This window comes from Xiphophorus hellerii, chromosome 1, assembly GCF_003331165.1.
Source record: "Xiphophorus hellerii strain 12219 chromosome 1, Xiphophorus_hellerii-4.1, whole genome shotgun sequence".
NCBI classification, from domain to species: Eukaryota; Metazoa; Chordata; class Actinopteri; order Cyprinodontiformes; family Poeciliidae; genus Xiphophorus; species Xiphophorus hellerii.
Window position 1 is genome coordinate 26,084,069 of NC_045672.1, and position 15,656 is coordinate 26,099,724.

At 40.6% G+C, this 15,656-nt stretch overlaps 1 protein-coding gene across 2 annotated transcripts; it reads right to left on the reverse strand.

Annotated features, from left to right (window-relative positions):
- Positions 1–506: 506 nt before the first annotated feature.
- On the reverse strand, positions 507–15,245 carry LOC116711591 (uncharacterized). 2 transcript variants are annotated; one of them, XM_032551044.1, is made up of 9 exons: positions 14,435–15,245; positions 13,069–13,293; positions 10,487–10,627; positions 7,424–7,495; positions 5,801–6,859; positions 4,913–5,020; positions 3,674–3,723; positions 1,851–2,940; positions 507–919 (listed from the first exon to the last, which is right to left on the reverse strand). In XM_032551044.1, the coding sequence occupies exons 1-9, from the start codon at positions 15,071–15,073 to the stop codon at positions 764–766; spliced, it is 3,540 nt and encodes a 1,179-aa protein (XP_032406935.1). In that variant the 5' UTR covers positions 15,074–15,245; the 3' UTR covers positions 507–763. The 2 variants fall into 2 exon arrangements, with proteins under 2 accessions (XP_032406935.1, XP_032406852.1); XM_032550961.1 differs by having other exon boundaries at positions 10,469–10,627.
- Between the last annotated feature and the right edge of the window lie 411 nt (positions 15,246–15,656).

A 15,656-nucleotide genomic window follows, 5' to 3' on the forward strand; every position in this document is an offset into this window, starting at 1 on the left:
GGGCTGTACAATGGCTGCTGGAAAGGGGAAATATTTTGTTGTTGACTTGCCATTCAGGAACCACTTCCTGCATTCTTGTTGGTTGTGCACGAGGCTCTAATAATGCTGTTCAAAGATGTATGGCTGTATAATTGGGCATCCGTTTGCAGCCATTTTCACATGTGAGTGTCAATGGTATTTGTTTTTAAAGTGAACAAGAGGCCCTTAAGTACACTGTACAAAAAAATTTCTCTAATTTACGGTAAAATACCAGCAGCTATGGTTGCCAGAATTTTACAGAATAAATATGGTAAAATCTGTGTTTATACGGTGAAATTCTTGCAGCCACAGCTGCCGGTAATTCACTATAAATTAAAAAAAAAATTTTGCAGCTCATTCTGAAAGGAAATCAAAATAGGCAGAACTGACCAAACTAAAATCTCATTATTTAATAATTATTTTCTGTAAAAAATGTAATTAACATGTTTTGTATATCTATCCCAACTCGTGCAAGGAAGCATAATAGGTCAAGGTCTGAACAAAAATTTATTGAATAGAATTTAGAAAATACAAAAATTAATTAAAAGATAAGTAAATACAGTCACTTATAAAAAGAGATGAGCATTCAGATTGCACCAACAGTTTGCTCAGAGCTCTCCTAAACACTCCACACAAAACAGATTTTGCCTTTTAAAACAGCTGTACAGTAACTATGAAAACCCTCCTACACTGTTCTTATCTGGCATTTTCTAATCTAAAAAAGCACCATATATTTTCTGTCTTCTCAGCCACAGCTGGAGTCTGCAGCAGGTCCCACTGGTGCCGAGTATCTGTGTCGCTGGAGTTTGGGCGGGATGGATGTCGGCCTCTGATTCTGACGAGACGGACGAGCGAAGCAGAAGGTCAGAGTGCTGCTGGAGCTGCAGTCGTAGTTTCCATCCTGGTCAGACAGAATAAAGGAAGGAAGTTCCAAATAAAAAAAAAATTACAACAACAAAAAAACAATATTTTGTAATTTAAATGGTTTCTAAATTACCATCACAAAAAGCATGAAAAGGAGCTACACCTTCTTGTGATGGTAATTTAAAAACAACATATTCCACTTTGTCAATATTTATTAAACAAAAATGAAGCCAGAATGGAAATAGAGTAGAGTTCTGCTTTGGTTGCTAGGTAACGGGGCCAGGCAAGGCTGGGGTTGCTAGGTAACGGCACATTGCCTGTCCAATGCGACTCAAGGTTTTTGAAACGGCTTGTTTTCCTTTATAGCTAAAAACATTAAATTATTGTAAAAACCGGTTAAGTGTTTCTTAAGCGCTTGGGCTGTTTTTAGAAGCAGTTGAGAACCAAATAAAAGTATTAAAAACACGCAAAATGTGAATTTTGCATAATAAATTCACTTTGGCTGTTAGTTTCAGTGGCTGTGTTATTTTGATAATGATTTAAGTAAATGAAAACAAACAGCTTTTTAAAGTCTGAAACCTACAGTTAAGTGTTTTATGCCAACCCTAATTTATGAGGAATTATTCGGCCGCTGTTTTAGTGTTATAGATTCTAAAGTGCTCCACAAATATGAAACCTTTGAGTTTCAAAACTCAGAAATTTTCTTGTTTTTCTCTAGAAAATTTCTGAGATTAATCTAAAAATTTCTGAGTTTTTTTTATCCACAATTGCCCTACTAAGTCCAAATAAATAGAAGCTGTAAAACGCAATTGTGAAACAAGATGATTGCATTGGATGTGCTGAAATCACCCTTAATGTAACAAAAATTCAGATTTTGAAAAATGTTATCTTCAAAAACCAAAAGAAATCGATGAAACCTATTTATCGCCCAGCCCCGCCCGGAGGTGGTACGATGTTTCTTTCCTCACCTCTGTTGCGGCCGCGCTCTGACTGTTTCTGGCTCTCTGGTTCACGCTGCCTCCCTTCTCCTCTCTCTCTCTCTGCTTAATGAACCTCTGGTTGACGATCCGGGTCACGCTGTCGTTCCTCTGCAGCGGTCTGGTCGGCGCCCGCTCCAGATTCTTCAGCCCGCTCTTCGTCTTCTGGCCCGACCCCGCAGAGGCTCTGTCCGCCCGGCCGCTCACCCGGCGCAGGAACTCGGTCACCAAGCCGCATCGGTTTGCGCTGGTAGATCTGGTGGGCAGCTTGGAGGGGCTCTGGTTCTGGGCTGGGTTTGATCTGGTACCAGTTTGCCGAGTCCAGGTGAGGCCGTTTGTGCTCTGCTGCGACGGGTGCCACAACCCTCGATCTCTGGAGCCGGAGGACGACAAAGATGAGCTCAAACTGGGGGGTGAGGAAGGAGATGAGGAGTGTCTGCGGAACGGTTTGGGGGAGGAAGTGGAGCTCCTTCGACCTGCTAACCCGTCCAGCGAGGTGGAGATGTGCTGGGAGCGAGCGGAAACCAGCGAGGAGCCACTTCTCAACCCCTGAGTCTCATCTGTCTGCTGGCCAACGCTCACCATCTGCGGCTTCGTGTGGGTCTGTGTACCTGAGCAGGCTACGTCCACCCAGCGGCCTGCTATCCTCCCTTTCTTCTCCGGAGAGCCGGCGTGAACCGTCTGCCTCCAGCCGGCCGTGATCTCCTTCATGTCGTCGCTCAGGTTAGCGGAGGAGCCCAGGCAGAGCTGAGAGAAGGATGTCGGCGGCGTGCACCAGGGAGACGAGGTTTCCACCGATGCCCGGTCTGCAGCGGGGCTTTGCTTCAGCTGAGCCAGCTGGACTCTGCGGGCCGACGGGGGGCTGTAGTAGATACGGAAAGTCGTCTTCTCTGGGGCGGTGTGGCTGCGCTCCGTCGACATCTGTTCAAAATTGAGACCAGGGAAGCTGAGAGGCATGATTAGGTGGTCCCATGTCTTAACCGGATCATCTCGGTCCAGCTGGGCCGCCTCCTGGCTCAGGTAGCACCAGTTCTTCCTTCGTGGGCCGCGTGGGGAAAACAGCTGTCGAAGTCTGCAGATACTGTGGAAGCAGCAAGAGAAAAATGAAACAATTAATCAGACAAATCGTGATTAATTGATTATTTACAGACATGTTGCATGTTATTGTTTACATCTGGAAACTGCGCACACGCGAACAATGTCGAAGGGCAAAAAGGCTCCTCTTCTTCTTGTCATCCGTAGCTGCGCAACAAAATGAAACCTGGAGATGTAGGTATTATTTATTTAGTGCAGTGCGCCACTGCAAAGGGAAAATAACCTTTGAAGAATAACTCAAAACCACTCCTATTTTTCTCATCTCTCACTCTATGTGTCTCGTTGCCATAGCAACTGACTGACAACAGCTCCACTAATGTGTCATTATTCAACACCAAAAAACACGCAAACGTTTCCCACACAAAGAACAGAATATTCAGTCTGTTACAGTTTTAGGTTTGATGTTTATTTTACGATTATTAATAAGTGATTGTCTGAACACACAGGTGATTGATTAGCTGATTTAAACTCCTGCTCTACTTATAATCAGTAACGGAGTTGCTGTTTAGGTCGCCTTTTTTTTTTAACTGAACCAAAACGCATCGAATTCTGCACCACTTCTACATCTTATGGTTGTAAAAGTCAAGCTAGCATAACGGACCCACTTCCCTCTCTGTCACCATTTTTTATTATTAAAACTTTTTCCTGACCTTGTTATCTAGTTGTCGTAGTTTTTACCATTGCTAGCAAAGCATTGCAAACAAAAGGAAAACACCGACCTGCGATCTTCAACGTGTTGCCCATCGTGGAAAACGGCACCAACGGAAAGCTGAGCAAAGAAAGAGAAAGCAAATTAAACAAATAAAGCAAATTAATGCTTCATCTGAACTGTTGATTTTTTAGCTAAATTCCAACTGAATGCAGATCTATTGCTCAAGTTAGCCACTTAAAGTCTCCAATTCCCTCGAATGGGAATAAGGTTTTGCCTTATTCAGGGCTATTTTGCATTTTTTACTCAATTTATTTGTCCAGCACCACTTTACAGAATTATAACCTCAATATACTTTATAAATCTGATACAAAATGTATAAGCAAATCTGCATGAATATACAGTCCAATACGAAGCTAGTTATGACACAAGGAAGTAAAACCGGCAGTGGTGGGCACCGCTAACTAGGAAGCTAGTTGTGCTAAAGGCAAAGCTAAATATCAACATAGAATTTAGCGGATGATAATGCTAAAGCGCTAACTTTAAAGACTAAAACTAAAGCACAAATTTAGTTTTGCAAATTATTATTTAAATGTACTATGTCTTTAGATATAGTATTTATGTTAATGTTTTGTTTTGTATATAATTGACCACATGTATGAGCAGCCATTCTGGAGACCCACCAGTTATGAGTTCAGACTCTCCATGTGGTTCCCTGGGAAATTAGCTTAATGAGTAATTTCTTAGTAATAAAAGTTTTTTGTTAATATTTGTCAATAACCAGACTGGCTCTTGAAGTCTACAAACCCCATTTTCTGTGTTTCTGGATCCTCCCTGACAGTGCAGCCCGTAATCACGAATCCGACTTAAACGAATCTAAAAGCAATAATGGTGATAAGTCACATTATCAGCATGTTATCCTGCTGAAGTTGAAGCTGAAACGCTGCCACATAAAGCTGCTGGCATGCCTTTAGAGTCTTTTCATCACTGCAGACTAAATGTTCTCAGAAAGAGGGAAAAATAAATAATAAAATGCAATTTTTGAAGCTATAGATGCTTAATATAAAAATCAGGTGTGAACAGCAAAGCAGAAAAGCTCCATTTGGAGAATTTTCCTGCATATAGAGTTTGTATATCTGAACACGCCTGTCCTGGTTGGCTGCAGCTCCTACAAGAGATTACCCTAAATACTTTGGCATGAGTCTTCTCATGAAGCAGGCAGAGAGACAGAGATCATGGGGAGGACTTCCCACTGTGTCAGACAGCCTCACACTCAGCGGGAGGATTGGAGTCTGAGCGGCACCGTTACCTCGGCTGCCTCCTCACACGCAGCCGACTTCGCCTTGCTGTCATCTCGAAGCTCGGCGCTGAGGTCCTGCAGCAACCCGAGCAGCGCTGACAGGGTTTTATCTCTACACTGGAGATAAAAACAGAAAACGAGACGTTCTTAACCAAGCTTGGAAAAAAAAAAAAAAACATGCAATAATTGACAACTTTTCACTTTGCCATGCTGCAACCTAATTATTTTTTAGGCATTTATGGAACAAATTAATGCAAAGTAGAGCTTTGTATGTTTATGAAGTGGAAGGAAAGTGGAAAATATGTAAGTAGTAAAATCTGAAACAAACCACGGAGACCAAGGAACACTTAAGACTCTGGAGAAAGTTGTGTAGACATTTAATGTAGAGTAACTTAAAAAATAATACCTCAAGTAGGGCTGCACCTAGTCAATTATTTTACTAATCATTCAGACGATTAACTGAATTAAGAAAACTGGATTTCTCATTTGACCACTTGAACTTAACCCTAGAAATACATTAAAAATGCAAATAAGCAAATAATACAATTAATTTTTCAAATAACTAATAGACATTTCATTGCCTAAAATGAAATAAAATAGCGTTCTTTAAGTGAACGCTTGATCATTTGTAGCAAAGAATGCATCTGCAGCTAAAAAATACTTCTAACATGTGAAAAGCTCAGGTGTTAGAAATTAATTTATCATAAATACAGTGTAGAGATGAGAGTATTCTTTGATTAGCCAGTAAATAAATGGATAGAAATAGTTAGAACTCCTCAAGTGGCATCGTTTCAGCTTCACCTGCAGAAAAATCTGTAGAATGTGCCGTTTTAAAAAAAAAATCTGATAAATCGATTAATCCACAGGTTTGAATATTTCATCTGTTTTCCATTGTACCTCTTTTCCTTCCAGATTGGTTCCTCTGACGTTGCACCACTGATGAAGGATCCACAGAATATGCAACGACAGCTGCAGCTTCGGATCCCTTCGGCCGTCCACGACTTCCCCTTGCTTCGCTTTCTGTTTCGCCTGCATGCTGCAGACTTCTTCCACATGCAACTCCTTCAAACGTTCGTAGTTTGCCGAGAGAAAAGAGGAAAAATCCCAAGCGAATCCCTCCTTCTGAGGGCCCTTTTCGTCGCCCCTGAGGAGAGCATCCATCTTCTCGATGAAGGCCAGCAGCATGGCCTGCAGGAGCTCCAGCGTCTCCGTTAGATGTCGCTGTGCCTGGACGGTTGGGGTCACGTCCATCGGAGATGTGAGGGAAAACGACGAAGGGGAGCTGTGCCCGTTTCTGGGCGGCACCGACAGAACCTGGATGGCTGAAGATAAAATGCAGGCATGATCTCTGAGAGCAAGCAGAAACTCGTAGTCTTTGGCGGCCATCTCTTTAAGCGTAGCACTAGCTGTCTGGTTAGCGTCTCTCTCCTGGCTGGATGGAGACTCCTGCTCTCCGCCCACCGGACCTTCCCGACCTTCGCTGATCTGCTTGTCAGTCTGCGATTGGCTGCAGAACGACTCTCCCCCTGCGTTCCCTTGTCCTTCCTCTGGTTTCTCTCTCTGGTTCTTCATTTCTCCATCTTTAATTGCTGCAGTCAGCGATGGATTCTGATCAGCAGCGTCTTCCTCTCCTCCTGTTTTCTCCCTGAGGTCACACATCTCCGCTCGCAGGCCGCGGTTCTCCACCTCCAGCTCAACGATGCGGCGGCTCAGGAGCGTGGCCTCTTCTTCCACCAGTTTCAAATGAACTTTGACCTCTGCTTCCCTGGCATGGGCAGAGCTGTGTTTGCCCTCAGGCAGCAGGAGGATGTCTACGTCTCCGTACGTCGACTGGTATCGGGCCAGTTCCTCTCGCATGGCCTCGCTGTCTGACACCAGCTTGGTCAGCTTCTTGCACATGAGAGCCAACTCTTCTTTGGCAAAGTGGAGTTGGCACTTCAGGTCAGTGCTGTCCTCCTTCAACGAGACAATCAGAGACGACAGAAGTGAAACAGAAGTGATCCGCGCCATCTTGGTAGGCAAAAACAGTGCAAAGCATAGTGGACCCATGTGAGTAAGTACATTTTAACAAACACAATGGTTACATGTCCCTATTAGCTTTCAGATAAAAGCTACATTAGCTAAGCTAATTTTGCTAGTTCCACAGTAAGGACTGTAGTAAATAGCACTGATATTTATCCTTGTTTTATACAGAGGTGTAATTGAGTAATACTTGTAATATACGTCTATTGTTTATAATTTGGATAGAAATGAGGCAAGAGCTAGTTCTAATCTTGTGGCTTGCTGTCATAGCAACTGTCATGCCAGTTATGGTACCTACCAAGATGGCTGTCAGCTACAAAGTTGACATCACTTGAGATCTATGTATAATTTAGCTTAGTTCAAAGCTGGTGGCTGGATTACTGTTGTCATAGCAACTCAATAGCAACTGCCTACCAAGATGGCTGTCAGTTACAAGGTTCACGGAAGTGCGATGTCTCATGAGAACTAAGTATTGAAAGTTTCAGAAGAAGAAAATACCTCAATCTGCTGAGAAAGTCGCTTCTCTGCCTTGCTGACCGTTGAGCGGATGCTTCTCCTTTTCAACGTGCTCTGAGACAGAAAAGAAACGCTTCAGTTCAGATTTTCAGCAGAAACTTTTAAGTCATCCTGATACTTCACTGAACCTACAGGCACCGTAGCTTAATTACTATACTGATTACTTGATTTTAGCAACTAAGATCAATTAAATTCTAATTCAAAAATACTTTATTGATCGCAAAAGGAAATTAAATGTTGTAAGTCATGAATTCAAATTCTTCAAAGAGTTATTGTAGCTACTGATGACTGTTGGCAGGAAAAAGTTAGTATTGACTTACTGAGTAAATTAATTTCTTAAAATCTTACCAAATATTTTAGGTCTAGTTTCTGGTGCAAATTTCTTAATGCATTTGAAATAAGACAAAATAACTTCAAAGTAACTTCTCAGTGAGATATAAGAGCTTTTTCTAAGTCAATAATTCCTTAATATTGATGAAAAAAATATTAGTTCCACTTGATTTTTTAAAACTTTTAACCACGTCATCTGTGAAACAACAGCAGATTCAGTTCCTGAAATGTTTGTTCTCCTTCACTTCTATCTGCACTGTGTCAGGGAAATTTGTTATTTGTGCGAAGTCGCTATTTTATTTCTATTTTTAGGTGATGAAAGAGAGAAAATAAAAAAAATAAAATCTCTGAATTACGACTTTGATCTCAGAATTCATATTTTTTTCTCTCAGAATTCTGACTTTTAATCTAATTATTTCTGTATTAAAATGCAATAAAAAATAGAAAAACTGCCAAACTTTTCTTTATTCTTTCATCATTTCCAGCCAAAGATTATGAAGAGCCGTTGTGGAAGTCGCAGAGAGCGACTTGCGGTTCCAGAGCCACAGGTTGCAGACCCCTGGATTAGGTAATTTAAGTGGATTTCACTGCTGGGATCAAAGAGACTAGCGGCTGTCTCAGAGCCAAAGTGCTGAATCCAGGATTAAACCGAACACATGTCACCGTCCTCCAAGATGGTCGAGGGATCTAAATGGGTAAAACTCAGCCTAACGGTTCAGTGCTGGAGAATCGTCAACGTTTGATGGAGGTTCTGGGTCAGTGCATGTGGGCACCGACGCCTTTCTGGATGCCATAATACGTCCTGATCCAGATTTAGCCCAGCTTATTGTAAGCAGAACGGCAGAAAGTCACAGAGGGTCTATTTTTGTAATCTCTGTGCCTTTTTTTCTGTCATCTCAGGCGACTGTGTCAGCTGTGCTCAGGGTTCTGGCCCAAGCATACCAGCGGGCAGCTTCACCCATCCCCGGCACCAAGCAGCTGCCGCCCAGCCCTCCTCTCATATCACTGAGGGTCGCCTTACCCAGGGATGAGGGGACAGCTGGCTGGATGGGTGCAGCGGTGGTGGGTAACGGAGAGGATGATGCCTGACCACAAAAATGGACGTTTATTACAGCTGAAAGCTTTCCTTTCATCTACTGCAGTGGTGCCCAAAGTGGGTCCTCGATGGCCGGCACCCTGCATGTTTTAGTTCTCTCCCTGGTTTAACGCACCTGGATCCAATGATGGCTCGTTAGAAGGCCTGAGAAGAACACTGACATGCTGAAAAGGTTGTTACTACCAGCAGGGAGAGAACTAAAACATGCAGGATGCCGACCCTCAAGGACAGACTTTGGGCACCCCTGATCTAATGTATATCTGGAAACTATAAATCAATCACCAATGTCAGACAGGGGTGGGCTGAGTAAGGAGTAAGAATAGCCCTACTGTTTTACCAGAACAGCCTTTATGACAATATTATATTGTATAAAATAGAGCGAGAGTGAATGGAAGCAGCTGAAAGTCTCACTTTTCTACAAGCAGAGGTCAAAATACCCAAAAAATGCATTCAAGTAAGAGTAGCACTACTTTAACATATTCTACTTAAGTAAAAGGTAACCGTCCAAGGAAATATTTAAGTTAAAGTAAAAAAGTATTTGGTAAAAAGGTGACTCATGTACTGAGCAACTTATGTAGAAATTTAAATGAAAATATTTCATGTAAACAACATACATACAAAATCTTGCCAAGTATGTTTGGTCTAGTTTCTAGTGTAAACACCTTAGTACACTTGAAATAAGACAAAACTAACTTATAAGTAACTTTTTATCAAGATATATGAGCTTGTTTTAAGTTAATTTAATATTTCTTTAAAAACAAATAAAGTACTAGTTACTGGCAGATTATTTCAGTTCTAGCAAGACGTTGTTTCCATCTTATAAATGAAAACATTTTCTGGTGAAACTAGTACTTTTTCATCTGTATTAAGGAATTATTTACTTGAATCAAGCTCTTATATCTGGCTGTCAGTTTAGTCTTATTTCAAGCATGTCAACATATTTGCAATCAAAACTAGACCAAGAATACTTGGTAAGATTTTGTGTTTTTAAAGTGCAATCAAATGTAGCAGCTTGTTTTAATTATCATTTCTTAAAGCTGTAGTATGTAACTTTTATTTAAAAAAAAAAAAAGATTTGTATATATCCGTTAAAACTCTCACCATGTTTTGACAGTTTGTTATGCAACAGACAATCTGCAAAACAATGCATCTCCTCCGCCCTCTCTCGGTTCATAGCTTGTCATGACAGCTAACCTAGTTAAGTACAGATGACGCTGGATAAACGGTTTTCCTGTAATGGCAACTTGTTTCTCCGCCACTAGCACATTTAGCAGCGACTACATGAGGTTGACTGACAGCGTCATAAAAGTTACAACCTGCAGCTTTAACTGTTGGAAAATCTGTATTTTTTTCACCAATGCGCTCCTCGGGTTTCCATACTTCAGAGCGATTCTGAGTACGTCCATGGCGGCCATCTTGTTTGACGAAATCTGCCTCATAACCTACTGTCACACCATGGCAATAGTTTTAGCCAACATATAAATATATATAAAAACATTTTTTAATTAAAAGTTATATGCTCTATGTTTAAGCAAATTTATTTTCGAAATGTCACGCTGCGCAATTTTATGGTTGAACTGATGACTTTTAATAAAAGTCACCTCTCTGGCTTTTTCCACCTCACTCTGCAGGACCTGCTTGGCGACCTCCAGCTCCTGCGTTTTCTCACGCAGCATCTCGTTTTCCCACTCCAGCTGGGAGTTTTTCTTCTGCACCGCCTCCAGCTCGTTGTAGAGGCGGAGGGAGACGCTCTTCGCAACCTGGGAGCGAAACGAACAGATGGTTAGCAACAGCTGTTACGTCATATCCTGTGTAACAACTGTGACCGTAGGGGGCGCTGTTGCAGTTTTTCCACCACACTTTGCCATACCTACAGCACGTATCATATTTAAAAAATATTTGGTATTTAGTCAATACTAACTATTTAAACCAAACTGTTTCTGCTAAGTCTCTCCTTCCTCCGAATAATAAAATGTAACGTTATAATATTAGTGATCCAATAGTTACTTTTTACTCTTTGGAGGAAGGAGAGAGGCAGCAGAAACAGTTTGGTTTAAATATTTTGTATTTTACTATAAGTTACAGTCAGAAATTAACAAAGTACCCAGAAATTGTACTCAAGTAAGAGTAGAATTATTTCAACATACTTTTTACTCAAGTAAAAGTAAAAATAGTATTTGGTAAAAAGTCAACTCAAGTACTGAGTAACTGATCAAATTATGAAGAATCATTTCATATTTAAAAATTACATCATCAGATGGACCAGAATATAAAGTTAAGTGGAAATTTTAGTATTTTAAGGGTGAAAATGACAGTAATTTATATAAGTAACTAAAAAAATAACAAAATCTGGTAAATATATTTTTTTTCCAATCAGTTTCTTTCAATAAAAAACTTACAAAACTTTAACAAAAACTGCAGGTGTGTGTCTGTCTGGTGAAGTTTTGGTTAAAACATGTTAAAACAAATTTTACTTAAGTAAGAGTAGAGATACTTCATGATAAAATTACTCAAGTAAAAGTGAAAAGTATAGTGTGGTAAAAATTCTCCTAAAAGTAAATTTTTTCCAAAACGATACTCAAGTAAATGTAATTAAGTAGATGTAACTAGTTACTACCCAACTGTGGTTACAATATATGATAAGTCATAATATTAGCGGTCAGATGTTACTGATGATTCTTTGGATTTTTTTATTCCCCCCCCCCGCCCCATAAAGCTTATGTTTTTGATGAAGCACAGTGTTGAAATGCAACAGCGTCACAATATGCAGTGGTAACAGAATCTGGTGTAACACCGGCAACTCCAGTGAGGGAAAAAGAAGAGTGGATTGCTTCCACTCTGCAGTAGTGTCGTTATTTTTAATGAGCTCGTGCAGCGTGGTTTCTGCAGCAGCTGGTCTTGGCTGACACACTTTACAAGGAAATTCTTGTGACGGGAATTCTCCATTTGAGTGAATGCAGAGGGGGAGTCAGAGTCAGGTCAGGCACCGCACTGAAAACATTCAACAACAGTCGCTACACTTTCATGTTTCTGGTAGATGGGAGAACAAGTCAGCGCCTAATTACAATCCTGTATGTTAAAAATATAAACAGGATGCATGAGAAGGCTGTTTTAGTCTAATGACATGACTGTGGTCCTGGTGAGCAGCGGGAACGACTTTATATCAGAGCAAACATCCATGAATCAGGCTACAGTCAACTGATTGAGCTCTTCCAGTCAGTATGAGCAAGTATGCAGAATAAAAGCAATAACAGGAGAAAAGGTTTTGAAAGTCAATTTGATGATTCACGCAGAAAAGGTTTGAGCTTTTACTGTTGGTTTAGTTAGTTTTTAGATCCGTAACTAACAATTATTCTGATGATTAATCAGATAAATCATTGGCATATTCTGCAGATGTTTTATTTAAAGTTATGTAACATTTATGAAAATATGTTGTTTTTTTTTACATATTTGTTAAAACTGTCACCATAACAGTTTAACATGAGACAGATAATCTGTGAAGATTGATCTCCTGAACATCTTCGTTGAGCTACTATGACTGTCTGAAGAAATGTAACGCTCTCGGCCACAAACAACCAATCAGAGCCAGGAGGCGGGTCTTAGCGCTGTCAATCATCTTCATGCACTTGCTGTTAAACTTGCTAATGGCTGAAAAACAACTTACCATTACAGAAAAACCATTTATGTTTTTACCATGTCAGGTAAATATCTTTAGCAGAAAGAAGGAGGGAGAGTACACAGGAGTGATTGACAGCACTAAGAACCGCCTCCTAGCTCTGATTGGTTGTTTCTAGTTTGTACTGGGAGAAGGCAAAGCACCTTGATTTTTTCACAGATCTGTTGATTATTTTTTGAATTAACCAAATAATAGCAAAAGATGCTTAATAGGAGATTATTTTGCAGAATTAGAACCAGGGGAAGCTAAAACTGCCACTGGAGAAGTTTTGGATAGAATATATTTACAAAAAAAGGGGTTTTATTTATATTTTAATTAAAAAATGTTTATGTTTTTACAGGTTTGGCTTCATTACTGCTCTGACTTTGTTGGGGGGGGTTTTTAGCAAATGGCCTTTCTTTTGAGTCTTTGAACTCCAGTTAGTGACTAATCAAAAACTATATTAGTAGACGGTTATTTCAATAATTGATTAACCACAATTAATCACAATTAATCACTTCAGACTGATTCCTGCTGGGTTCAGACCTTTATGTCGTGCTCCAGGCTCCGGACCAGCTCCCCGTCCACCTGCCCCGTCTGAGCCACCCGGATGCTGCGCCGCTCGGCCTTGCGGAGGCGATACTGCAGGATGCGACACGTCTTCTTGGCCTGCTCCAGCTGCAGCCGCAGCTCCTGCAGCTGGTACACCTCCTCCTCCTGGAACATGTCGCGCATCTCCAGCATCTCGCAGCGAAGCTCCTCCACCTCATCCTGTGGCAAACAACACAGCTGGTATGATTCAGGGAAATTAAAGGGGCTTTTTAAATTAACTGCATGGTAAATAAAAATAAATTAACAATTTCCATTTGCATAGTTTATGATTTTTCTCTTTTCTTTCTTTCTACCAAAAACTGGACGACAAAATTCTTCAGTCTGGTGCTTTGGTTTCAACCAGCTCCTTTTTCTGAAGGGCAATTTTGTTTCCAAAGACTTCATAATTAATTTTATTTGTTGTTTTGATTGTTTTGTTTTATTTATTTTAGATATTTAAAATGTCTTCCAGTTCCAGTATCAAATATTCATTAGAAATTAAAGTTCATTGATCTTAAATTATGTACTTGCATTATTGTGCTATCATCATTATAGTACACAAAACAACAATATTATTGTTTATTAAAATAACTTCTAGGAACATTTTAGGTCCAGCAAAATGTATTCTAGTGACAGAACTAGTTTGAAGATATGTTTTTTTATTCTCAATGTCTAAAGAAAGGAAGGAGTTTAAGATTCATATTTTCATTTTGCTTTTTACGTAAATACAAGGTTTTCTAACAAAAAATAAGAAGAAATAATTATTAAATAATGAAGTTTATTATACATTCAATCTTTACTTAGAAGTTATGTTGTTCAAGTTTTAACTTAAAAATAACAATAACTGAAGGTTTCCCACCAACCCTGACCACATGATCCAACATTTTTTATGGACAATAAACAAGTTAACAGTAAAACTTGACGTTTCATTGCCATTTATTTAGAAGAAAATATGCCAATAACCTCATCTTTATTGGTTTTTAGATATTGTGATCAATAGTTGAGTTGTGACGTGTGAAAGAGGACGACTGAAATGCCAAAATTAGAATTTACTTGCCACACATGTACATTGAAATGAAAGGAAACACCAAAAATAGTGCAAACAATTTAAGATATACAAAAAAGAGAAACTTAGTGATATATATATATAGCCATTAAATTTTAAGCAGAGTTACTTTCGCAAAATAATACTGGAAATCTGAAGTTTGTGGAGAATAAATTAACTCAGAGATGCTCCAAATTTGCAAATTAAGTTATTCCAAACGAAAATCAGCAAAGGGAATTAAAAACATTATAAATAGCGCACTGAGCTCCGACTTACTTTCAGATACTCGTTCTCTGACCTCAAGTCTTCAATCTCCCTCTGCAGCTCCTCGGTTGTCTCCCCCGTCAGGAGATCCATGAAGGCTGTTTTACCCGAACCGAGTCCCGCTGCCGCCGCCGCATCAGGCTGGAGCGCGCAGTTATCTGCCGCAGATTTTGCGCGGCACGGCGCGTCCTGGCGCGTCCCCCCGCTGTCCGGGCTCTCATAAGCTCTGCCGTCGATCCAGCTTAACTCGTTATCGCTGCTCGGAGAGTCGCGCTTGTTGCCCTCCGAGGCGCAGTCGGAGACCTCCGAGCTGCTGTCCGAGGAGGACTGCTTCCCGGAGGGGCAGCCGGAGTCTTTGCTCAGATCCTCCGAGGCGTTGCTGGCGTCCGACAGCTTCCTCTGCGCGCCGGGGCTCCGGTGGCTCTCCGCGGGGACTCCAGAGGGTTTCCCCGCTTGCTTTCTCTGCGGTCCGGCTGGTTTCATGTCTGCTTTACTCTCCCACTGACCGGACTGTGTGTCCTCTTCACCTGTCAGATTCTTCTTCTTCTTCTGGACCAAAAGCTGCTGCTGCTGCTGCTGCTGCTGCTGCGTCCTGGACTGCTTCTGACTGCGGAGCGCAGACTTTGCGCTTTTATCACCGTCTTTAGTCATTCTCTTCTTCTAGTTTTTAAACAATATTTTTCGGGGTGAAAATACCATATTTCAGTGTTATAACTCAAAATTCACTGCTGGAGGATGTTTGGCCAAGAGCTCTGCGTCTTCAAGACTGAAACTTTTCCACCGCGCGTAAAGACAGAAATAAATCGTGTTGGGGGAAATGACTTCCGGTTACATTGCAAAATAAAACGGTGCACGGTGATTATTGGTTCTTCCCATCATTTTTAGTCACTATTCTCAACATTCTTTGCGGCAAAAACAAATGACTCAATATCTGAGTCATGACTCCACATGTTCATATCCTGGTAAAGGGTTTGGAAATGTAATCTCTGAATAGTTTTAAGGATAATCCCAAAGTTTTCAGTATTGGTAACCCTCTCTTTTGTCTTTATAGTTGATAAAATTTTCTATTTTAACAGAGTTTTGTTTTCTGGACTCATTTCCTGTTAAAATAAGGTTGCATGTTCAGCCTCTTTTAGAAAATGTTTGTGTTATTAAAAAAACAAACAAGCAACTAAATAATTACTTTCTACATGTTTGGTGAACAGCTTCCATCACAATAACCCATCCACAATTT

Excerpts from the sequence above, each read along its gene's own strand:
- LOC116711591 (XM_032550961.1), bottom strand. The coding sequence starts at position 15,073 with ATGACTAAAGACGGTGATAAAAGCGCAAAGTCTGCGCTCCGCAGTCAG. Across the intron at positions 13,294-14,434 it reads CAGAGAACGAGTATCTGAAA|GATGAGGTGGAGGAGCTTCG; the intron begins GTAAGTCGGAGC and ends TGTTTGCCACAG. Across the intron at positions 10,628-13,068 it reads GCCTGGAGCACGACATAAAG|GTTGCGAAGAGCGTCTCCCT; the intron begins GTCTGAACCCAG and ends TTTCGCTCCCAG.